Source organism: Myxine glutinosa, chromosome 1, assembly GCF_964187855.1.
Source record: "Myxine glutinosa chromosome 1, kmMyxGlut1.1, whole genome shotgun sequence".
NCBI lineage: Eukaryota > Metazoa > Chordata > Myxini > Myxiniformes > Myxinidae > Myxine > Myxine glutinosa.
Genome location: NC_136261.1, coordinates 65,779,875 through 65,806,817, shown reverse-complemented (window position 1 = coordinate 65,806,817; position 26,943 = coordinate 65,779,875). Strand labels below are relative to the sequence as shown.

The window sequence follows — 26,943 nt, the reverse complement described above, 5'->3', positions numbered from 1 at the left end:
TATTGTTACGTTTATGGGGGGAGGTTTGAGAATATCGTAGTAAAGGTGGGATTGCTTACGAATAGGATAGACCGGACCATGTGACATGTAGGAGGAGCATTTTGATGTAATAAGTAGGGAAAATGTAGCTTAAGGTTGCATTTAATTGTGCATCATATGGGGGGTGATGCCGTGTTACTTAGTAGTAAGGATTAAGGTTAATTTCCCTTCTTCGTCATACCCCCTGTGGCCATCCGTAACATTTATAACATCAGCCGACCAAGCTATTCACGCTCCAATGGACATGATAAGGCAAAGACCCACCTATGAGAGATAGAGCTGCAATGGTTTGATGGGTGGGGAACAGGGCCGGCAGGCCACTCCTCACCCCCCTCCCCTCCCCCACTCCCCCTAGTGACGCGGCCCGATAACGTTGGCGGGGAGAGCGTGAGCAAAAAAGCAACGGGGAAAAAGAAGGTTTGAGAGAGAAGAGAGTGTTTTGAGTGGGCCAGTGTAGAATCTTTTTCTACTGTCCCAGGGGTGCTGCAGGACGTATTTTCCTTTCCCCAAGAGGAGGACTATTATTCCAGTTATCACTCAAAAAGGATTGTGGAACCTTGAGACTGGAGAGAAAGAGGGCCGTCTACACCACTCGCCTCAATCCCGGGCGACCGCGGCGGTCTCGACGTGCGGTTTTGGTTCACCATTTTCCGGGCTTCACGCCTGTGTGGCTTCGGGCTTCAACGGCTGCTGACTTGCCACGGGATCCATTTGGCCCAGCTGAGTGCCGGAGCGTGTCTTTTATTTTCTTACTTCACCCTGTGTGTGACTTTGTGTCTGTGTGAGAGAATCCTTGCCGTCACATTTTAACCTCAGTACTTCTTTTATTTATTCTAATTCCGCACCTTATTTTGCTGTGAATAATTACTGTAACGTTTTTGTTGTGTTATTGGTGGGTTCGGAATAAACCCGTGTGTTCGTGAGAATAAACGCTTCGTGGTTCTTCGGTCCCTGACCGTCAGAACAGCCATAATGGGATCGCCTCGGGGATTAAAGCTGGGTTTCGCTCATCTGTCCATGGCTCGGTGGTAACCAGCTGTGGACAGGACAATATAAATTTGCACTGAATGTAGTAAAGTCCACAAGCATATATGTTGGAGTATTTAACAATACGAGATTCTTCCTCAGATACTGTATATTAAACCCGAAAGTAAATGTATATTGTGAAAGAAAAATGATTTACAATGCAGGGTTCGTACCTTTCTTTCTCTGCTTGTTCCAAAACAGAAGCATGGCAATGATCATGACTAGGAGTACAAACACTGCAATGCCAATTCCCACCTGCAACCAATTCAATTGTCGTTTCACTGCAGAAAAACATTTACAACAAAACGGTGAGGCGTGTATTGGAAGAATCTTGTTTGTACCACAAATATTGAAAGGATGAATGAAGGTAATATTGAGGAACTGTATACTTTTTAACACTAGAAACACCTGCTCACCACAGGAGCAGTCTTGGAGATATTGAAGGAGAGATATTGGGGGAGTTGGAGCAAATGTATTTTGGGTTGTGGCTATTAATCCCCATCTTCAGCAGGGTTCAGTGAACCACTTGTACTGTGCCACATGTAGAGGCAAGATCAAAAGCCATTTTCCCCCTTCTGAGCACAGTGCCAGGGGTGCACGGAGAGAGGGGAGGTTGTGCCCATAACCTGACCCTTAGTACCCCCCAGCACTTATGCAAACGTTATTAGAGATTGACCACTTGTGGTTTTTTCCCCTATGATATGCAGACAGACACAGACCCACAAATAATTGCCTTGTTTTTTGTTGTAGTTAGCCCCATGAGTCAAAAGACTCACCCATCACTGTTTGCAGAGATAGGATGCATGCCAGGTGTGCAGTGCATTCTATCCAACTCTGAGAGGATGCAGTACCAGTCATTCATGCACCCAGGTGTGTACCAATTGCTCGCAAGGGAGAAGCTAGAAGCAGAACTCGACAGAAAATAGATTTATCAAGAAGGGTGGTCATAATGGGTTGGGGAATGTGCTGGGATTGGGTTGGTTGATTGAGCATCTCCATCTCAACTGAAATGTCCCAAATATAGCGCAGTGCCTCAAAGAGCCCAACCAAATCCGACTGCCTGGCTTCTCCTACCGACCCTGTTTCTTACTAAAGGCAGATGGTTTTGGCAAATCCCCGGCACCTTAAGACGGGGTCCTCTGGGAGGGTCGAGCTTGTTAACCTTGGTCGGCAGTCAACCAAAAATGGGGGTAAAGGTACTATCTGTTGTCTTGAAGCAGACTAATAACCCCTCCCAGCCCTTTTTGTACTGTGAAGAGCCAAACTTTCTATATTTGTCTTGCTTCGGTGTTAGGGGCTAGTTGTTCCATTTATGAGGATGGTTAGTTTATCGTTACATTCATGTACCTGACACTTAGTACCCCCAGCACTTAATGCAAACTTTAATAGCCCTGTGTTTCACAACCTGAGTCTGATCACTCTGAAGGGTGCAGGTTAAAGACATACTGCAGGTCATGGCACCCGTTAATATAGGATCCTGAACTCAATGGTAATACATTGAGCGGATGATCCATCAGCGTTTGTAAAATGCCAGGGTAGCTGCACTGCCATGGACATGCATGAATGGTGGCCCTTGCATCTACTTCCGGTTGCATTCCCAAGGCCATCGGGGTGCCTCTGCTCCGGCTTGGGGTTCATTTGGGGTCTTGACGTCTCTCGTTGGTTGGTATCCCCATATGCCGGTTTTAGGAGGTGGGATGAAGTTCTCCCAGAACTCAAAATCTCCACCTCCTTTTTCGGTGAATGATCGTTATTCATGAACCAGATTGTGAAACTTCATTCTCACAGCTTTTTTCCAAGGGCTCCTTTGAGAATCCTCACTGAACCTCTGGCAGCCTCCACCCGTAGCTCTTTTGTCTTGATGTTTTGTCTTCATTGTGGCCTTGCACATGACGTAGATTGGTGAACTAACGATCCTTTTTTCCCCTTCTTTCGTCCTCTATATAATGTAACACTATGACTATTCAATCTAATGAAACTCGGTCCCAATCTGCATTTCAGGTCCCGCCACCAAGGGCACCTAAGGATATGCCTCTAAGTATCTGCTATGCTAATATTTGGGGGGTTCGTGGCAATTTTTCTGCCATCCAATCATTCTTGAAACTGAATTTTCCGGATCTGCTTGCTCTTTGTGAACTCGTCTCCATGCTAAGGTGTTATCTAAATATTTTGCCGCGCCTTGCTATACACTCCATTAGCTCGATTTTATCCCCTTCACATGGTTTGTGTTTTTATGTGCAAAGACCAAGATACTGTAACTGGATTGAAGGGGAGTGCTTCACGGTCCCTCATTTTTCTGTAAATAATTGAAATGCCATACATTATATTAGTTTTCCATTCTATTGCAGAAGTGGGTGTGCATGTGCTATTAATCCATCAACTCTAATTATCATCAGTTTTCATCATGTACATATCGTGTTCGTCCAATATGTCTGCAATGTCAACACTTGCAAGTTTATGTAATGTGCAATTATGGTCCAAGAGGGACTGGTAAAATAGTCTGCACAGCACTTGTGTACAATTCGTTCATCTAATCCAATTGTGGCCTATAATGTGGACACACATCGTGCTTGTCACAAATAATAAATCAGACCCAACATGTTTGCAATTGGTTGGCACATAGTACATACGAACTTTATTCATTTCTAACACAAATTATTCATACATATGCACATTATCAAGGGAGGTGCAAAGTTCCCCTCCCTTTATATATGGGATCGTTTCTCTGTATGCAGCTTTAACACTTGGACTGAAAATTCGTTTCTCGGCTTCTACTGGACAAAATCGGCTGCAACTTTCAGCAAATGCTTTGTTCATCGAGGTAATATGTTCCAAATTTCAGCAACGTCCATTTACGCATTCTTGAGTTTTATTAAGAAAACCTTCATATTCACGTTGGTGTCTGTCTGTCTGTCCATCAGTCCGTTCGTCCCGCCCGAAATGTGTTGACGCTCATATCTGAAAGGCTATACATTGAAACTAGCTGAAACTTGGAATATACATCGCCCAATGTGTCTAATTAATGGCTTTCTAAATAAATTCCACCGAAGTGCCCTCCATTTTGCTTTGCTCATAGAGGCGAACCACAAAAAGTTGGACATAGAAAAAATTTCGCCACAGGGAGTAATCATTATAATAATAATAATAATAATGCATTTATTTTATATAGCGCTTTTCAGGAAGCCCAAAGACGCTTTGACAGAGTGCAAAACATAATGCATAGCAAAACATAAAAACAATTGCAAAAAAAGAAGAATCAATAGGGAAATATTCAAAGCACAAAGGAGGGAGAAGGAGAGGAGAGAGTCAGGGGTTAGATGCTGTGGGTTAAATGTTGAATGCAGTGTTGAACAGGTGGGTCTTGAGTGATGTTTTGAATGTGGTGAGTGAGGAGGAGTCTCTGATGGTGTGAGGTAGCGAGTTCCAGAGGGTGGGAGCAGCGATGGAGAAGGCCCTGTCCCCCCAGGATCTAAATTTGGTCCGGATGGGGGGGGGGGTCAGGAGGGTGGTACCAGCAGAGCGGAGGTTGCGGGTGGGAGTGTGTCTGGAGAGGAGGTCAGCCAGGTAGGATGGGGCCAGGTTATGGAGGGCTTTGTAGGTCAAGAGGAGGATTTTGTACTGGATTCTCTGGGAGATGGGGAGCCAGTGAAGCTTGTAAAGGACGGGGGTGATGTGGTCACGGGTCCGGGAATGGGTGAGTAGATGGGCAGCGGAGTTCTGAATGTATTGGAGTTTATTGGTGATTGTTGAGGGTGAACCATAAAGGAGGCTATTGCAGTAGTCCAGACGGGAAGTGATGAAGGCGTGGATGAGGGTTTCTGCAGCCACGGAGGAGAGGGATGGACGGAGACGGGCGATGTTTTTCAGGTGAAAGAAGGCTGTCTTTGTGATCTGTTTAGTGTATTTGTCGAAGGAGAGGGTTTGGTCAAAGATGATGCCAAGATTCCGGATGTGAGGGGAGGTGGATACTGGGAAACCGTCGATGTTGAGGGCAAAGTTATGGGTGGACTTGGTGAGCGTTTTTGGGCCAATGATGATTATTTCAGATTTATCACAGTTAAGTCTGAGGAAGTTGATTTGAAGCCAGGATTTTATTTCAGTGATGCAGTTTGTCAGGATAGAGTGGGTGGCGGTGGAGATGGACTTGGTGGAGATGAAAAGCTGGATGTCATCGGCGAAGCAGTGGAATTGGAGACCATGACGGCGGATTAAGTGACCGAGGGGGGACAGGTAAAGGATGAAGAGGAGGGGGCCAAGAACTGAACCTTGGGGGACACCTTGGGGGAGGGGAGCAGTAGGGGCTTTGCAGTTATTGATGGAGATGAACTGACGTCTGTCAGAGAGGTATGATTTAATCCAAGAGAGGGCAGTGCCGGTAATGTTAAAGGTGGTTTCAAGTCGGGTGAGGAGGATGGTGTGATCGATGGTGTCAAAGGCGGCGCTGAGGTCGAGGAGGATGAGAATGTTGAGGTTGCCAGCGTCAGAGGAGAGGAGAAGGTCGTTGGTGATTTTGAGGAGAGCAGTTTCAGTACTGTGGTTGGAGCGGAATCCGGATTGGAATGTTTCATACAGGTTATTGGCAGAGAGGTGATGTTTGAGTTGAGTGGCTACAGCGCATTCCAAAACCTTTGACAGAAAGGGTAGGTTGGAGATGGGTCTGAAGTTATTTAGGGTGTCAGGGTTTAGTCCAGGTTTTTTCAGAATGGGGGTAAAAGCAGCAATTTTGAGGGATGGTGGGACGATGCCTGTAGACAGGGAGGAGTTTATTGTTGCAATGATAAGTGGAGAGAGAGCAGGAAGGGAGGCCTTGACAAAGCTGGAGGGGATGGGGTCAAGAGTGCAGGTGGCAGTTTTCATTCCGATGAGGAGTTCAGAGAGGTCAGTAGGGGAGACTGGGGAGAATTGAGACAGGGGATGGCAGGATAAGGGGGGGCAGGTGGTCTGAGGGGGAGCGGGTGCGGCGGTGGTCAAGCTGTTGTCGATGTTTTCAATTTTGCGTTGGAAGAATGAAAGGAAGGAGATGCAGTTGTCTATTGTGAATGACTGGGTGGTGGTGTTCAGGGGGCTGAGGAGTTTGTTTATTGTAGAGAAGAGTGCTTTTGGGTTTCCGGAGCCAGAGTGGATAATTTGAGAGTAGTAGGCGGAGCGGGCGCGGGAGAGGGCATCTTTATAGTGTTGTATGTGGTCCTTGTAGGCCTGGGAGTGAACTGTGAGACCTGTTTTATTGCGGAGTCTTTCAAGTTGGCGAGCACGAGTTTTCATCAGGCGGAGTTCAGGGGTAAACCAGGGAGCAGAATGGGTGAAAGAAACTGTTTTGGTTTTTATAGGTGCAAGTTGGTCAAGGCAGGAGGAGAGAGTGTGGTTGTAGTAGTCAGTGAGGTCAGAAGGGGTGTGGAGGTCAACGAAGGGAGAAGTGGACATTTTTTCAGAGAGGGTCGATGAGAATGAGGTAGGTGAAAGAGCGTTTAGCTTACGGAAGTTGATAGTGCGATAATGCCTTGGTGCTGGGGTGGGGATGTTGATGGTCAGAGTGATGGCTAGGTGGTCAGAGAGAGTGAGGTCGGAGCCAGAGAGATGGTGCAAAATTAGTCCAGTAGAGCAGACAAGGTCCAAAATGTGACCACGGTTATGGGTAGGAAAGTTGACATGTTGAGTGAGGTTAAAGCAGGTGAGTAAATCAGTGAAGTCAGTGGTTAGCGTGGAGTCACTGGAGTCCATGTGGATATTGAAATCACCAAGGAGGAGGATTGAGGGGGAGAGGGAACATAGCTGGGTCAGAAAGTAGGAGAAGTCAGACAGGAATGATGGGTGTGGTTTGGGAGGGCGGTAGACAACAGCCATGACTGACTGTGTGTGACCAGAGAGTTTAAAAGCCAGGTGTTCAAATGATGGAGCAGATGAGATGGAGATGAGGTTGGTCTTGATGTCTTGTCGGTGAATAACGGCAATTCCACCACCTCGGCTCGGCCGTCCGAGCGTGGTTTATTGATGTAAGAATATCCATTGGGTGTGGTGAGGTTGAGCGTGTAGTAGTCCAGTGATTGTTGCCAGGTCTCAGTGAGACAGAGAAAGTCCAGTTTATTTTCCAGGATGTAGTCGTTCAGGATGAGGCATTTGTTGTTGAGGGACCGGGTATTGAACAGGGTGAGCTTGATGTTGTTTTGTACGGCGGGTATGAATCCAGGTGATTTGGCCAGGGTTCGCAGACAGGAGGTGCGATTTTGTGCGTTGTTGTGACCAGGTGTGTTGGGACGATGAGTGGGAGTGCGCTGAGCCGACCAGAGGATGGGGAATGAAGAATTATACAATGAATTGTGTGCTGAAAGAATGAAAGAAGAACCAAAAGAATGGCGGCACAATTTTTTCTTTGTCCAAGATATGATTGATACCATATTTCATGACGAGCAATGGGAGAGATGGTTTGCAGTGTCGGGCAGGACCCCCATACAGACCGTGGAAAATGGGTTGGTTTTTAATTGATGTATGTGATGTCAGCATGCATTTTTTTCATCCATCATTGTGATGGCCATAGAAAATGAAGGACATTCTTGGGAAAATGCCAGTGGCATAAAAACGACCCCTTTATATGGTGTGTGCAATGTGGCAAAGAAAAGAAAGGAAATTCCATAGCTTGGAGAAAATGCCAAACAACAACAAAAAAGGGACACTCCATGGCTTGTGGAAAATGCCAGACATTAGACAATAAGGGACATTCAAAAAATCTCATGCATGCTGTACTACCCTTGTGTTCTTAGGAGGAACCAAGTAATGCGAAAGAAATATTCATATAAAGGGGCACCCTACATATATATTGTTATGTGTGTGGGGGTAGGTAATGAAATACCTCAGTCGAGATAGAACTGTATACATTAGAATGCTCTGAGGAAGCAAAAAAGAAGCCCACCTTCATGGAACTAAGTCGGAATCCATTAGGCCAACTGTCCGGGTAAGATCGTCTATGGGTCTCCATACGAGGGGTGGAGCTATGCTGATGAGGTAGGGCTTAAGAATAATCCCCAGTGTGTAATTGCGCTGTGATTTTTCCCTTATGTTTTATTTCATCTAAAAAAAGACCGCCATTACAACAACAACCATAATCGCCGACAGTACCCAGACATTACAACCGACAAGTACACCCCACCCAGCCGAAAATTCTCAATGGGTGGTCAAGAATGGCCGTGAGGTCACGCCCCGAAGGAGGATTGGTTGAAGAATGATGGGGGTGATTGAATCATGATTGGAGTGAGCGCTGTGATTAAAGGGTCACACCCCGCTGCCTCGCTTGGTCAACGGGAACCTTCAAGAACGGAGGAAGAAAAGCGAAGGGATCATGATTGTTCTCTCTCTCTCTCTCTCTCTCTCTCTCTCTCTCTCTCTGTCTCTCTCTCTCTGTCTGTCTCTCTCTCTCTGTCTCTGTCTCTCTCTCTCTGTCTCTCTCTCTGTCTCTGTCTCTGTCTCTGTCTCTGTCTCTCTCTCTGTCTGTCTGTCTCTGTCTCTCTCTCTGTCTGTCTGTCTCTGTCTCTCTCTCTCTCTCTCTCTCTCTCTCTCTGTCTCTCTCTCTCTGTCTGTCTCTCTCTGTCTCTGTCTCTGTCTCTCTCTCTCTGTCTCTGTCTCTGTCTCTGTCTCTGTCTCTGTCTCTGTCTCTCTCTGTCTGTCTCTGTCTCTCTCTCTGTCTGTCTCTGTCTGTCTCTCTCTCTGTCTCTGTCTCTCTCTCTGTCTCTCTCTCTCTCTCTCTCTGTCTGTCTCTCTGTCTCTCTCTCTGTCTCTCTCTGTCTCTCTCTGTCTCTGTGTGTGTGTGTGTGTGTGTGTGTGTGTGTGTGTGTGTGTGTGTGTGTGTGTGTGTGTGTGTGTGTGTCTGTCCTGGGCTTAGTGGCGAGCGACGGCCTTTTAAATCGTGCTCTCGTGTGGTTCTGGCTTGGTCGGAGGCAGTCTCTCTTGCTCTCTCCCTTTTCATCTCTTCATGCCTGGTCGCCGACGAGAGAGGACGCGATCGTGTTGCGCTTTGTGCTGGGTGTGCCTGAGAGACAGCTGAAGCTTTGTGCAGCCAAATGTGCAGGACCAAGGGCGGTGATTCTACCCGCTGCCTTGCTTGGGTGGCTGGCTGCGGTGCGACTTCGCGCAATCGTGCGTTTTCCCATGCAGTGACTCAGGACCCATTCGACGACCACCAGGTTTTTGAGGGCCATTTCAGGACGCCAGGCTGAATACCGGCCAGCGCACCACACAAACACATTTTCTTTTCATTTTTACCTCCACCACCAAAGGTGGATGGTTATGATTTCACCCCTGTCTGTCCGTTTGTTAGTTTGTGAACAATATATCTCAAAAGGTTGTGGACGGATTTGGACGAAATTTGGCAGAGAAGTAGCGTATGTGACAAGGGCGAAACGCTTAGATTTTGGTGAAGATCTGAATATGGATTTGGATATGAGATTTATTTAATTTTAAGTAAATCTTCACCATTGGGAGATCGGGCCAAAAACGAATTAATAGCGGGATATCTTAAAAAGTTGTGGACGGATTTGGCCGAAACCTGGTGGACCGGTTGGGTGTCTGACAAGGTCGATTCAATTTGATTTTGATGAAGATCTCAATGTGGATTTGGATATGAGATTTATTTAATTTGAAGTGATTCTTCACCATTGAGAGATAGGACTAAAAACGATATAGTGGAATATCTCAAAAAGTTATGGATGGATTTGGACAAAACTTGGTGGACAGGTTGTATGTGTGACATGGAAGAATCGATTCAATTTTGGTGAAGATTCAGATCCGGCAAGTAGAATCTCTTAAGTGATTCTTCACCATTGAGTGATATGGCCAACCAGGCGGATGTACGTATGCTCTCTACTGAGTGCAATTCTAATTTCTCTCTGTGTCTGTATATGAGTCCATATGGAGGGTCCGTCATTTAGGAATTTTAGCTCACCTCACCTTCCCTGTTACTTTGCATTATTTTACTAAACCCCGTATTTATTGCATTCCGTTGTCGTGCCTGTCTTGTTCGTTTCTGTGTTTGTGATTTTGGATAACCACCCGTCGCATCCTTCCACTCAGGTAAGACCATGGGACCTCCGTTTCCCTCGCGCGCCATACAAAGGAATCGCCATAGATTCGGCTCATACGCCTCGGAGTTAAGGCTCGTTTGGTCATCTGTCACCCTGAGGTCTTCACTGCAGGGTCGACACGACAATATGTTAAAACCCGTCAGTACATAAGTCAGTAGGTAAAGTTTTATGAAGCAAATTATTTTTTAAATGTTAAATGTTCTTTAAAAACGTTAAATCACATGACATTAAACAGATGACTAGGGTGAAGAGAATAAACAGGAAGTTAAACCGACGTTCGGACTTTAAATTGATTGACAACGAACGACTCATTTGGTTAATGCAGAACAACTGTCGCACGACTTTTAATCACGATATCAAATTGTGGAAAACATCATTTTACAGCTCAATATTGGCCGTGTTGAATCAAAGGAAACTCAGCTCCATTCATCACGTGAAAACACCGACCAGCAATAATGACGCTGAAAATCAGGTTTCAGAATAATTACATTTTAAATACGAAGAAAATGCGTTTGTTCATCGTACAAGACTTTATCCAATCCAAAACGATATAAACAACAGGTGAGCAACAGCATCACGGAAATTTGTAGACAATGCCCAAAGTATCCCGACCCCCCTTTCCTGGAAGTCCTTGCAGTATCCATGTGTTTTATGCCTCTACCTTCCCACACCTCCTCCCCCAAAGCCCTCTCCCTCCCACAGATCTCCCGATGTCCCTGCTATCAAATGTTATGTTTGTGTGCTTCCCCCTCTCTCCCAATCTTGTCTACCGCTCCCCTTATTAAATGTTTTATGTGTCCGTTTTTTTTTTTGTGATTAATGTCAGCGCTTATACGAGCCTCGATCTTGTATTAAAAAATAATAATAACAAGCGTTACGCCGAGGTTCCCCGTCAGTGAAGTAATGCGAGTTGACAAAGTGGAAGACGCAAGGCGGCCATCTTGGATTTTGACGTGGCGACCCAATTTTCAATAGCGTTCTTACTTATGCCTAGATACACGCACACACCAGGTTAGAAGTTGGTACTTCGCTTATTTTTCAAGATATTTCGCTCAAAAGGTTCAGACATATATATGGTGGTGGCCATCTTGGATTTTGACGTGGCGACCCAATTTTCAATAGCGTTCTTACTTATGCCTAGATACACGCAAACACCAGGTTAGAAGTTGGTACTTCGCTTATTTTTCAAGATATTTCGCTCAAAAGGTTCAGACATATATATGGTGGCGGCCATCTTGGATTTTGACGTGGCGACCCAATTTTCAATAGCGTTCTTACTTATGCCTAGATACACGCACACACCAGGTTAGAAGTTGGTACTTCGCTTATTTTTCAAGATATTTCGCTCAAAAGGTTCAGATATATATATGGTGGTGGCCATCTTGGATTTTGACGTGGCGACCCAATTTTCAATAGCCTTCTTCCTTGTGCCTAGATACACCCACACACCAGATTAGAAGTTGGTACTTCGCTTATTTTTCAAGATATTCAGCTCAAAAGGTTCAGACAGACATGGCGGCGGCCATCTTGGATTTTGACGTGGGTCGCACCCACACACCAAATTCGAATGCGGTCCTTCGCTTACGCATGCACGCATGCCCGCACGCACGCACACACGCACGCCCACACGCACGCACGGACGGACGGACGGACACACGGACGGAGGGGAAAACCATAGTCCCCCTTTCGCTCCGCGGTGGTACGGGGGACATTTTTTTTTTTTTTTTTTTGTATACTGAATCGAGGCTCGTGAAAGAGCTAACATTTACTTCAGAAACAAATCAACCAGACAAACAAAATACCCAAAAAGAGGGAGCGGAAGACAAGATGGGGAGAGAAGGGGAAGCACACAAACACAACATCCGAGAGCCGGGAGATGTGTGGAAGGGAGAGGGCCTGGAGGAAATTTTTATTTTATTAAAATAAAAGCCATACTCTGCATTTCAGGATGAACTGAGGAGGTAGATGGAATACCGATAAAAGGTCAACGGATAGCCGTTTCCTTCAACATGCACAGTGGCATGCTCAGTAGAATCCACGACCTCTGCCTATGCAATATGAAGGGCACCGAAGGCCATGTAATGGCCAGCAATGAATGGCTAGATTGAAGACGATGAGAGCCATTGTGAAGTGTGCCTGAAACACCGCAGTGCTCAATGAGCAGAACTCCAACAGCCACGTGGAAGGCGAAGAAAACGTGTCAAAGTTGGCTGTGCCATCCTCCTCTTTGCTGGTAAACCGTATCCACTGGTTCTGGACTATTTCTCCAACTATCCGGAGGTAGAACTGCTAATGTCAAAGTTTTGCAGTCGGGTCATCACCAACCTGGTCTATCTTTGGCCTGCGTTAGAAGTGAACCCACTGGAAGGTTCCATCTCAATTAAAAGTCACAGGAAAAATTAAAAGTCACACGAGACGAGAGAGCGCGTGTGGGCTGTGGGCAGTCCGCTGCTATCATTTTGATCCGTGGAAGAGGTGCGACTTGTCGAACTGAGAATATGGATAAAATGGTATTTCCTGTTGTGTGTTTAAAGTTCTCTGAGTGAACGAAACCCAATGATTCGCATTGGGTACGAGTTACAAGCACTCATTTCTCTAGGTGGAAGCGTGTCATGGGGCTTGAGCGGCGGAGTAATTTGGCCAGGTGGCATAGTAATAGCACTCTTAGCCAATCAGAACCCGTATTTTTGTAAACACCTGCACGACTTGTCTTCCAATGGCAGCCCCCATGTCGGTGTGAGGTGAGTCAGGTGTGAGGAAAAATATAATGGGAAGCCTTTCTTATTCTGTGTTTTGCATCTGGCCTTGGTAAAAGCACAGAATATGTCCGTTCTCTAAAGCCGCTGTCACACCTTGACGTTTTAGCCAGCGTATGCCGACGTATGAAAAATTTGGCGAATACGCTGGCACACGTCGAATACGTTATGGGTAAGTTTTGTATACGTTAAGAGCACGCTGAAGCACGCTGGCATACGTCGTAGTACGCCGAGCACGTCGACAAATTTTGTGCATGCACAAAATTTGTCGACGTATGCCAGCGTATGACTCACACCAGCACTCAATTTTGATACGTCGGCATACGCTGGCTAAATCGTCAAGGTGTGACAGGGGCTTAAGGTAAGATGGAATAAGTATCGTGACTGCTTCGATAAATGATTTAGACTGGTCAGGTTTAAGATGCTAGATTTAGATGGGTAAGTGGTGACATTGCCTGATTGCAGTATCACAATTATCATGCACTCTGCACATCACACTCATTATACTGCACATTACATGCACTGCACTCTGCACATCACATTCCATATACTTCACATTACACTCCATATACTGCACATCACACTGCATATACTGCACGACACACTGCATATACTGCACATCACACTCCATATACTGCACATCACCCTGCAGTCTGCACATCACACTCCATATACTGTACATCACACTTCATATACTGCACAACACATGCGCTGCACTCTGCACATCACATTCCATATACTGCAGATCACACTGCATTTACTGCACATCACCCTGCAGTCTGCACATCACACTCCATATACTGTACATCACACTTCATATACTGCACATCACACTCCATATACTGCACATCACATTCCATATACTGCACATCACACTGCATATCACCCTGCAGTCTGCACATCACACTCCATATACTGTACATCACACTTCATATACTGCACATCACACTCCATATACTGCACATCACACTCCAATTACTGCACATCACCCTGCAGTCTGCACATCACACTCCATATACTGTACATCACACTTCATATACTGCACATCACATGCGCTGCACTCTGCACATCACATTCCATATACTGCACATCACACTGCATTTACTGCACATCACTGCATTTACTGCACATCACACTGCATACACTGCACATCACACTCCATATACTGCACATCACACTGCAGTCTGCACATCACATTCCAAATACTGCACTCACATTCCATATACTGCACATCACACTCCATTTACTGCACTTCACACTGTACTCGGCACATCACATTCCATATACTGCACGTCACACTCCATATACTGCACATCACCCTGCAGTCTGCACATCACACTCCATATACTGTACATCACACTTCATATACTGCACATCACATGCGCTGCACTCTGCACATCACATTCCATATACTGCACATCACACTGCATTTACTGCACATCACTGCATTTACTGCACATCACACTGCATACACTGCACATCACACTGCATACACTGCACATCACACTCCATATACTGCACATCACATTCCAAATACTGCACTCACATTCCATATACTGCACATCACACTCCATTTACTGCACATCACACTCCATATACTGCACATCACCCTGCAGTCTGCACATCACATTCCATATACTGCACATCACACTGCATATACTGCACAAACTGCACATCACACTCCATTTACTGCACTTCACACTGTACTCGGCACATCACATTCCATATACTGCACATCACACTGCATATACTGCACAAACTGCACTTCGCAATGCATATTCTGCACATCACACTCCATAGTCTGCACATCACACTGGCCTTGGTAAATATACTGCACATCACACTCCATAGTCTGTACAACACACTCCATATACTGCACATCACACTCCATAGCTGCATTTCACACTGCACTTTGCACATCACATTCCATATACTGCACTTCACACTGCATATACGACACATCACATTCCATGTACTGTACACCGCACTCCATATACTGCACATCACACTCCATAGTCTGTACAACACACTCCATATACTACACATCACACTCCATAGTCTGTACAACACACTCCATATACTGCACATCACACTCCATAGTCTGTACAACACACTCCATATACTGCACATCACACTCCATAGCTGCATTTCACACTGCACTTTGCACATCACATTCCATATACTGCACTTCACACTGCATATACGACACATCACATTCCATAGTCTGAAGATTACAGACCCGACCACAAAGTTCAAGTCGGTGAAATAAATTTCTCCCGAGGGGTGAGATTAACGAAGCACTGATTGATTTCATCTTCGCCATTTGTAGGTCAAGCAAACTGCCTGATCTGGGCGAGAATACAGCATTTATGTGACACATTCTGACCAATGTCACGTGTTGAAAGTGTCATCAGGTGAGCTATATATCCAGTTCGTGGATGAGTTGCAGTGCGATCACGAGGAGACCGACACCCGTCTCCTCCTCCATGCAAAGCTCGCCAGTTCCAGTCATCGTGATATTGACATTCACAGTCCAGATAATGATGTCACAATGATCGCTGCTGCTCTCAGTCCACAAATACCAGCAAATTTGTTTTTTTTCAACTGGCGTCAAAAATGTGCCCATGTGATTGATATCGGGCGCATCAAAGACGGCCTTGGGGAGCCATTGTCTCAAAGTCTCAATGAGTTTTATACTCTAAACTGGTGTGACTCCACAAACTCGTTTTATGGCGATGGTAAAAGGAGAACATTTACCACCATCTTACTATAATTCACCAAATGTCCGTCCGTCCGTTCGAATGTACCGCAAAAACGGCTGAACCGATCGCAACGATATTATGGGTGGGTAATCCTGGGACCCCTGGGAGTAAAATAGGCTATATTGTTTTTCCAAGTTTTCCAAGTTTTCCAATTTTCCAGTTTTTCCAAACAGGATGGAATAATATTTACCGATATGAACAGTGATGTGGCTTTTGTTGAAATTCTACAAATACTGTTTAGATTTTGATGAGAATTATAAACCTGCCGCGAATGCGGACGTGGACAGATGACGTGGACAGATGACGGCAATGCACTGGTTTGATAATACTGTATACAAATACAACCGTCATTCGATCGTAATGTTAAATCGTTAAACGTTAATCATGTTAATTGTTTTGTTAAAGCCTCAATTGATGATTGGAATAGAGTGAATACAATTACGATTTTGAATTCGTAATATTGTATTCTCCCACCCGTACGGAACTTCACATCAGGATTTAAATATTTGTTTATGTCACGAATGTTGTGAAAAGTTTATTTTTTAATATTCATGTTATTTAATTTGTGATTGAAGTTATGCTGTTTGGAATGAAACAAGAGGAAAATTACCACAGTGTGGTCACCAGCTGTGACGTCTAGAATCATGAGGATATCCGTTGCAATATGTTCCTACCTCATACCAACGCACGTCCGAGTGTATGCGCATGCGCTATTCAAAAAGGCACCCCAACAACAAGAACAACAACGCGGTCCTCTCATAGAGCTGCTAATCACAGCTAAAAAGAGATATTGAGTTCAAGTGAATGACGGAATGCCGTGACGGTTTCTACTTTCTAAACGTGAAATTTGCGGATCGCCATATGCAGATTCGCCATTGACTGGGTATGGAACAAACGTACCCGTTTGTTTGCCAGCGGGTACGTTTTTCATGGAAGTCCTTCGCGAACTTGCTGTCCATGTCTGACATGCGACTGAGGGTGCTCCAGGAATGTGGAATTTATTGGTTTCATGCTTTAGCATTCGCCGTTTCGGCAATGTCTGTTTGCTTCTGGCCTCCCACCCGTGCGTAGCATGGGTACCTCGCTAGTGTATTAAAGTGAGACTTAGTGCAAGGCTTGACACAATTGGGGGCTGATTTTAACATAACAACCTGTATTGGAGGCTGTACTGGAGCTATTGTTTGTGCTATTTATGGTCAAGACTTGACACCTGACGTCAGTGATACACGGCACAGAGTATTTTGATTGGCTTTGTCACAAGGAGAACAATGTATGCCACCGACAACAGACGACCTGCACCAACATATTTTGGGATTTTGGGTCAATTGGCTCAATTAATTTGTTCACCAATCTAAAGCTAGAAACAGATTGTTTTTTTTGGTTCACGAGTTATCAAGTGACCACTATATTCGTCGTGTGTGCGTCTGTCTGTGTGTGTGTCTGTCTGTCCGCAGCATAACTACCCGATGATATCATCCGATCTTGATGAAACTTGGGTGGGAGGTTGATATCATGATCTAGTTGTGTCCTGCCTCGAGTGGGCGTATTAAGCCCATTGTGGGCGGAGCCACGCCCGAAAAAGATGTCTTTTTAGGGGGTAATCGAGTTCAAGCTACATCTTCTCCGAAGGGTTTGGTGGAATCTGACAGGGGTTTCGATATTTGGTTAGGCCAATGTCATGTGTATAACCCCACGGTGCTCGATTTTTCATTTTCGCCCCAAGGTCAAGGTCACAAGGTCACAAAATTTAGAAAAGTCAATTTTTGATGGTTTTATTACATTGTTCGCTTCCTGATAGGGTGACATGTCGTACATGATCTTATATTATCACATACATAATGAAATACAAGTTTTCCAACAAATTTCAGAATCCTCGACCTTTGACCGTTGAAGGTCACAAAGGTCAAAGTTTCAAAGTTGTCGGAATCGAACCAAATTTTCGGTATTGTGTAGCAAACTAACCTCATAACTGATTATACATTATTTTCTATCTCATTTGAAGGTCAGTAACCTTCGTTTTGACATTTCAAGGTCACAAAGTTCAAATTTTCAAAGTTGTCGGAATCGAACCGAATTTTCGGTATTGTGTAGCTAACTAGTCTCATAACAGATAATACATTCCTATTTATACATTTTCAATGTCGGTTTTGACCTTTGTCATTGAATACCGCTCGCTTGTGAACCATCATTGTCTCCTGACTTGTCCTATTTATGCCAAAATAACTGATTGTCATTCCTCAATTAGTTATTTTCTGAAAACAATTAAGCTGAATTAGTCATTAGTGTTTTGCCTTAATTAGTCATTTTATGAAGATGACTCTTTGAAAAGACCTCGATTTGTGGAACGTGATGTATAGTTATCAGTACCATTGTACCATTTCTGTACCTGTTCTACTTTTTATTAATGAAGATAATGAATGATAAATTTCCTCGGCACCACTGAGCTCCTCACCACCTGCAAAGCTTTCATCCGCAGCTTGATAGAGTGCTGCTCTCCCCTCTGGGCTGGTGCTCCTGCCTCACACCGAGCTCGGTTTCACGCTGTAGAAAGCAAGGCTTTTGAAATCATTGGAATCTCCCGTGATGAAGCTGATTCTGAGGACCTTTCATTCTCTCACCGCAGGCAGGTTGGTGGTCTTTCTGTCTTCTCCCGACTCCTCTCCGGCCTAGCTCCCCCAGCTCTATCTGTGCTCTGTCCTCCAAATATTCCTGCAGGACACATGATCTGCTAGCAACCATCTTCTGGTGAAACTGCCAAAATCGAGACTCTCTGCTCACCTTCGCTCTTTCATTCCTCTTTTTTCCCCGCCTCTGGAGCAAACTCCCACAATCTCGTCAATCCCTCCATGTCTTCAAAACAGCTATCCGCCACCATCTCTTATCTTTCCCCATCGAAAGTCTTGATATTTTCTACCCTCGTCAATCCACCCTAAATCCACCTCCTTCAAATTCCAATTTCTTTCCTGAAAGTTCTTGCAGTGTCCATTTGGTTATACCGTGGACCCCAATGTCCCTGTTTCTACTGGTGTTGTGTTTCCCTCTCTCAACCCTCTTGTCTCCTGCTCTCGTTATTGTATGTTCTTTGTGTTAGCTGTTACACGAGCCTTGACTGAGCATACAAAGAAAAAACACTTGTGTCCAAATATCAGCTTCCGAGCTAAATGTTACCTGAGATATTGCCCAGATGAGAAATAAAATAAATAAGTGATTAATAATAAAAATAAATAAATAATAATCATAAAATAATTAAATTATTAATCAATTGGCTAATATAATAGCTAAACCACGACCTTCCATCCAAATCTGTAACTTTAAAAAACCTAATTAAGTAATTCATCAAATAATTAAATGGGTAATTGATTAATCAATAAATCAAAAATATCCTTTGCAGCCAAATCACTTGATCATTGTCATGTCCAAATATCAGCTTCCTAACTCAAAAGGTACCTGAGATATTGCAAAGATGAGAAAGAAAAGATTAATATGAACTTAATAAATCGCCAATAATTAAATAATTAATCAATTCATTGATTCATCAATAAAATAAAAAATACCGTTTTGCCAAAGTACTTGCGATCATTATTGTGGCCAAATTTCAACTTCCTATCTCAAAGGATGGCCGAGATATCGTCCGGACAAACATACAAACAGTGAAAACTGAGTACTTCGGTGCCTGGCGATGACGTCATGCAGCGCCTGGATGTGGACTAGGAAAGGAGCGGTGTATAAAATCTTGAGAAGACTGATTGGTTGGGTGCTTTACCTGAAGGCAGGTCATTAGCTGCTTGCAAGGGTGATAATGGGCGGTTTGCCATTACCTTCCCAGCAGTTAGGACAATAATTTGTCATTTGACCAGAATGTCGCTGATAACTTGCCTACTCTTCATGAAGGACATGGTGGGATCTACCCAGCTTAACGTCCATCCGAGGGACGACACACACGAAGCCTGGTGTTGGCTTAGCGGTTTGGGTGCCGGCTTGGGATCCTCGGATCCTGGGTTCGAATCCCGGTCGATTGCTGAATTAACACCAGGGGGGTTGACTCAGCCTGTCATTTTTACGATGTCGGCAAATTGAGTACTAGTTCACTGGTAATTCCCTGTGTGTAGCAAGAGGCGACCAACAGGGTTGGTGGCAGGAAGGGCATCCGGCCATAAAACATTGCTTCAAAAAAGGCCATCCCCTGCTCTGTGGGGAAAAATGGCCTCTAAAGGTGGTTCAAGGGACGACACACACTGATGACATCACCCTACCTGTGACACACTGGGATAACAGTTTGTAGTTGGGTCGAGATCCAAATCCAGGCTAAACAGCGAAGAGAAGTGTGTGTGTCCGTCTCGGCGATCTTGTCAATCCCTGGGATAGAGTACGGAATCTAATTTACAAATAAATGAAATAATTTACGAAATGAAAGGTTCATTGATTGCAAATGAAAGGTTGGAAGGTTTGAAGATCCTTAAAGGTTTAAACTCTAAAGAGTCCACAGGGTCTGAAAGGTCGAAATCTTTAATAAACTCGGTATTTTATCTTTAATAAACTGAAATGTCCAACGGCCAAATTGAAAATGGAGGAATAGTTATGGCCTAACAATATATAATGAATGGATGTACTCAAGTCAAATACGATGTGATTGAAAATTGATAGAAGTACAGTACATTACTCAGTTCAAATAGTACGTACTTAATAGATGTACACACATTGGTCACTTTGGCTTCACCGTATTTTTCGTTTTTATTTATATAGATACATAAACCTTATAATGTACATCGTGGATGTTACATGGTTTGAATTTCTTCACAGAAGAGGAAGACCGCTGCACTAAAGTATCCAGTGGTGAGAATGATACATATAAGGTTTCCTGCCAGTCTCGATTAATAATAAAACCAGATGGTATTCATAGAATACTTGCCCTGTGCAGTCATCTTGGTGCGAGCCAACTCTTTTGTTTGTGAACGTTTTTTTTTTCTTTGATCCAATATGGCTGCCAGACCACGTGAGCGATTATTACATCATAAATTTATATTCTCTAATATAATTGTTGCACAGATCATGCTCAATAAATTTCAAACTGATCAGACGAAGCGAATTATGACGTCATAATTACCACACCAATGACGTCATCGTTGACAACACCTATTCCCCATGCGGAGTTCTTTACAATGAGCCACGTTTCAATTTTTTCCCATAGAGCGGTTGTGGAGATATAGATGTGCAACGTTTTTCAGTTTTTCGAAGATGGTGCCTGACCCACGTGACCTATGACGTCATGATTATCATTAACTTATTCTTCAGGAAGAGGCGCTTCTATGGTGAAAATTTCGTGTTCATCAGACCAACGGTTGCTGAGAAAAAAAATTCATACTGATCGGATGAAGCGTTATACTTGTCAAATCATGACGTCATAACGAAGGCACCGATGACATGATAAAATTTCGTGTCAGTCGGACCAACTGAATGAATAAATCAATTTTAAAAATAACAGTTTGTAGTTGGGTCGACTTCAAACCACGTAAACATACAGACACGTACGGACGGAATGCACGCACCCGAATGCCGAACCCTGCTTTTCGCTTTGCGAGTGCAGGTAATAAACAAATCGTTCGTTCACACTCGTGTTTATACCATTTACAATAAATCCATAAACGTACCTTCTGTAATTGTTTGTGAGATTGTTGTGATAACTCTTCCTGATTCTCCATACAGAACACACATCCATTTTCCAGCATCTTCAGGAACAAATGTGAAAGTGAAACTGGGCTGGTTTGTGACGTCACGATCAGACGTTACATGGCGCCACCCGAACGTCACACCAGGTACAGGATGCGAAAGTTCACAGTTGAAAGTCACTGCAGTTCCATTGGAAACTCTTTTCCCTGGAGTCACTGTGGCTGGAGGTGAAAGTAAAGATGTTGTTGTTTATTTTAACAATAAAAACCTATTTGAAACTCATCATGTTTCTGTTACAATAACTACAGGTGGAGCAGCTTACCTGTGACGATGATGATGATCGATATCTATCTATAATTCCAGTAATCTCTGTGTGTCTGTGTGTCTGTGTGTCTGTGTGTCTGTGTGTCTGTGACCGCTGTTTCTCGACAACCACGGGTCCGATATACTTGAAACTTGCCAGGTATATTGCTGGGGACCCGAGGATGTGCCTTTTCAAGGTTTGAAATTAATCGGACAAGTACTTACCGAGCTATGGCGATTTAGCCGTTCGCCGTTCGCTTTGGCGTTGCGAATGGACCAAACCATTCATGTAAATAGAGGGGGGGGGGGGGGGTTCTGTGGTCGTTCGCTTTGGCTTTGCGAATGGACCAAACCATTCATGTAAATAGAGGGGGGGGTTCTGTGGTCGTTCGCTTTGGCTTTGCGAATGGACCAAACCATTCATGTAAATAGAGGGGGGGGGGGTTCTGTGGTCGTTGCGAATGGACCAAACCATTCACATCAAATCATCGAATCACATCGAATGGACCAAACCGTTCGCTTTGGACCAAACCATTGCATGTAAATAGAGGGGGGGGTTCTGTGGTCGTTGCGAATGGACCAAACCATTCATGTAAATAGAGGGGGGGGGGGGGGGTTCTGTGGTCGTTATTGCCACGTGGTTTCAAAGTTTTTTTTTGTTGTTGTTGTTTGCACGCATGTTTTTTTGCACCCACGTACGGGCACGCCCTAGGATGTTTACACACACACACCCCTACACAAATTTTTTTTTTTTTTTTTTTTTGGCAAGGAACGGGCACCCACGTACGGGCACGTCCTAGCTTATATATAGTACGGGCATGCCCTAGTCTATCTATAATTCCAGTAATCTCTGTCTGTACGTTTGTACGTTTGTCTGTGACCGCTGTTTCTCGACAACCACGGGTCCGATATACTTTTAACTTGCCAGGTATATTGCTGGGGACCCGAGGATGTGCCTTTTCAAGTTTTCATATTAATCGGACAATTACTTACCGAGCTATGTCCAAAAAACGATTCAACCAATCAGAGAGCAGCGAACTATCGCGTGTGCCGAACGTGGCGGGCACACTCTGCCTCGGATGGCACATTTGAGAGCGTATTCATTTATTTCACGTTTGCAAACTATGTTGGCGTTAAACTATGTTTTACAACTAATAAAAACGAATTTGCGATTCATTCGCTTTCCTGCGCGTTTGTGCACGCGATGGCGATTTCTTTACCAAACTCCGGAAGCCGTTCGCTTTGGACCAAACCATTGCATGTAAATAGAGGGGGGGGATTGTCACCACTCGCAAGCCGTTCGCTTTGGAACAAACCATTTCATGTAAATAGAGGGGGGGGATATAATTTTAGATATACTAGGGCATGCCCGTACTATATCTATATCTAAAATTATATCCCCCCCCTCTATTTACATGAAATGGTTTGGTCCAAAGCGAACGGCTTGCGAGTGGTGACAATCCCCCCCCTCTATTTACATGCAATGGTTTGGTCCAAAGCGAACGGCTTCCGGAGTTTGGTAAAGAAATCGCCATCGCGTGCACAAACGCGCAGGAAAGCGAATGAATCGCAAATTCGTTTTTATTAGTTGTAAAACATAGTTTAACGCCAACATAGTTTGCAAACGTGAAATAAATGAATACGCTCTCAAATGTGCCATCCGAGGCAGAGTGTGCCCGCCACGTTCGGCACACGCGATCGTTCGCTGCTCTCTGATTGGTTGAATCGTTTTTTGGACATAGCTCGGTAAGTAATTGTCCGATTAATATGAAACCTTGAAAAGGCACATCCTCGGGTCCCCAGCAATATACCTGGCAAGTTAAAAGTATATCGGACCCGTGGTTGTCGAGAAACAGCGGTCACAGACAAACGTACAGACAGAGATTACTGGAATTATAGATAGATATATAGTACGGGCATGCCCTAGTATTGTAAATATCCCGATCAGATCGACACTCGTAATGTCCGGTGTCCTCGGGACGAACATCGGAGATTCTAAGTGAGAAATCCTCGGTGATTGTGAATTTCCCATTTGTTTGTTCATCTCGATCCTTCATCAGAGATTTTGATTCATTCACTTTATACCATCGAGTGCTGTGATCATTCACACCTGGTAAGGTGATGTTACTGTTAACTGGAGTTATAAAAATACATCTCTTTACACCATCACGTGATCCTCCTGTAAGAGAGGGAATGGGATGTTTAATAACACGAGAAATTGAATGTTTAATGTTAAATAACAAATGTGAATAAAAGTGAAACTAAAGATAAATTATATAATAAGACAATAATTAAATAATTATCTCACGTTTATAGACGTTGATAAAGTGATTGATGGTGAGACGAGTTTTGTTCATTGTGGAGACGACGCAGGTCCATTTACCCCCATCAGTGATCCCCATTTGTGAAACTCTCATTACCTGTCCCTTTCCTACCGACAGGTGCCCCCTCATCCACTCCACGTCACCATCAGCACCATGGATCCAGCACCTCAAGGTGGTTTCACGACCTTCCTTTACCGGGTCCCCCCGGCTCGTCACTGTGAAGAACAAACATTATATTGTAATTAATTACTTCGTTAATTTATATTCACACCTGTGTTTATTCAATGATTGTATTTATTAATAAACATAATGATAAATATTCACCTTCAGCAGTGACGAGTTTTACCTCAGCGAGTTTGGTTCGTTTGTCAGAAAGATTAACGTGGTTACAGGTGAATGTTCCAGAATCTAAATAACTTACAGGTGAGATAAGGAGAGAAAAATCTCCTTCTTTGACTCCATAACCGGTAATGTTCAGATTATTATATAAACGCCGAGTGAATCCTTCATCCCGGAAGTCTTGGTGCATGATGCTGACGCTGTTATTCCACCATTCCATCCGAGCCCCTTCTCTCCACAATGATCTGTTGAACAAACATGGCAGCGTCACCGCGTCACCCACACCTGCAAACACGGATTTCTCTTCCACAGCTCGTGTGTGTTCAACACCTGAAAACACAAGAAAACATTGTGAGTTATTATATAATTGTTTATAAATATTTACAGATTTGATAATGTTGTTTATTTGAATATAACTGAATCATCGGATCGATATCAACCACCGAAGTTAACAAAACATTTAAATCCCAATGGAAGAGTGCAGCATTTAGGGGGGAGGGTAGCAGGTACGAATCCCCACCCCAATCACCCGCTCATCCGCTATTCGGGAAAGAAAAATGTGACGAATCAAGAATTATTTGACCATTCACAGTCCTCTTCTTCTTCTTCTTTTATCGTTTTCACAATCGTGCATGTAAAGTGATCAAATTGGAAGATGTCACCCCCTCCATCCCCTCTTGTTTCCCCACTCCAAGTAATATTATATAACAGCTTTGCAGAGTCGATGGTACTTGTGGTCCAATGGGTAGAAAATATCCCCCCCCCCCCTCCACTTCCCACGCCTCCTCCCCCAAGCCCTCTCCCTCCCACAGATCTCACGATGTCCCTCCTCTCAAATGTTGTACTTGTGTGCTTCCCCTTCTCTCCCCGTCTTGTCTACCACTCCCCTTGTTATATACTTTGTGTGTCTGTTTGATTTTTGTTTGTGTGATAAATGTTAGCTCTTTCACGAGCCTCGATTCTGCATAAAATATATATATATATAGAACCCGATTCCTCTGGTTGAACGAACGAGCTCTCTGTACCTCCTCGAACAAGTATTGTATTTTTATATTAAAAGGTCGACGGGTGAATAAAGACGTGAATGGAGTGGTTATTTGTGTTGATTAACCGCTTGCTACGTCACAAAGATCATTAACCCCAATTCCCACATGTGTGGACATTTAATGAAGCAAACAGTGAATGGGAGGACGCCACGCTGGTAGGTTGTAAGTAGTTTGGTACCTTAGGGTTTCGTATGAGGACCGTTATTAGTCCCAACAGGTGTGACCTCATTTCGGGGAGGAGATGGGGTATTATGAGTCATGTGAATCCTTCCATCCGAATACTCCAATCGACAATGACTGGACCCATTCCTTTCGTGTTTAGCACATCCATACTGTTTTGTCTGTTTGTTTGCCTGTTTTGTTTGTATGTTTTTGTTTGTCTGTCTGTTTGATTTTTTTTTTGTGATAAATGTTAGCTCTTTCACGAACCTCGATTCTGTATACAAAAAAAAAAAAAAAAATACAGGGCCTTCAGAAAGTATTCACACCCCTTGACATTTTCACATTTTGTTGTGTCACAGCCTGAATTTAAAATTGATTAAATCGACTTTTTGTCGCTGATCTACACCACACTGGTCTACACCGATCTACCCATAACGTCAAAGTGGAATTTCTTTTTTATAATTTGTTACAAAATAATTAAAAACGAAAAGCTGAAATGTGTTGAGTCAATATGTATTCAACCCCTTTGCTATAACACTCCAAATAGAGCTCAGGTACATCCAATTTCCTTTAATCATCCATGAGATGTCTCCACAACTTGATTTGAGTCCACCTGTGGCAAATTCAATTGATTGGACATCTATAATATAAAAGGAGCTCTGTCTTGGCGTCCGTCTGTCCGTGAAGCTGTGGGATTATATGTCTATTAATTACGTACTGTTTGAACTCAGTTGCATCCTTCTATTAATTACGTACGTCTATTATTTACTTCTACTGTACCTTTCGACCCTTTAGACTACTGAGACCACTTAGACCTTTGAAGACCCTTTAAGATTCCCCCCAACACCTCTAAGACCCAAAACACTGCAAAGACCCTTAAATACCCCAAGGACCCAAAATACCCTTAGGACTCCAAAGACCCAAAATAACCTGAGGACTCCGAAGACCCAAAATACCCCGAGGACTTTGAGAACCCAAAAGACCCAAAGAACTCGGAAGACCCAGAAGACCTTTTAGAACCGGTAGACCATATATAATCCTTAGAACCCTTAGATCCTATCGACCCCGCTAGACCATTTAAACCCCGTGAGACCTTGAAGAAGCCTAACACCCCATAGACTCCAACAGACCCTTTAGAACACCATGGCCTATAGTCTCCCTCAGACCCTTTCAAACTAAAAGACCCTATAGACCCCATTCGACCTTTTAGACTCTGCCCCCTTTCGACCCCTTATACATTTAAGATACTTTTGACACATTTAAACCCCACAGACCCTTTAGACCTTTACACACTTCTTTTTTTTTGTGTACGTGATCGAGGCTCGTGAAAGTGTTAACATTTATTACACAAAAAACAAACAGACACACAAAACATATAATAAAGGAAGCGGTAGACAAGATGGGGAGAGAAGGGGAAGCACACACACACAACATTTGAGAGCATGGACATC

At 43.9% G+C, this 26,943-nt stretch overlaps 1 protein-coding gene across 3 annotated transcripts in view; it reads right to left on the bottom strand.

Annotated features, from left to right (window-relative positions):
• The window catches only part of LOC144890817 (T-cell surface glycoprotein CD4-like), a 71,089-nt gene that overhangs the window by 9,563 nt on the left and 34,583 nt on the right, over window positions 1-26,943 (bottom strand). The window contains exons 2-5 of one of the 3 annotated variants that reach the window (XM_078772661.1): window positions 24,270-24,614; window positions 23,930-24,160; window positions 21,300-21,539; window positions 1,239-1,346 (exon numbers count right to left, since the gene is read on the bottom strand). In XM_078772661.1, the coding sequence (XP_078628787.1) occupies window positions 1,239-1,346; window positions 21,300-21,539; window positions 23,930-24,160; window positions 24,270-24,614 (924 nt within the window). Of the gene's footprint in view, window positions 1-1,238; window positions 1,347-21,299; window positions 21,540-23,184; window positions 23,801-23,929; window positions 24,161-24,269; window positions 24,615-26,943 lie in introns of those variants that run through there. The other 2 variants (XM_078772665.1, XM_078772670.1) reach the window with 2 other exon arrangements.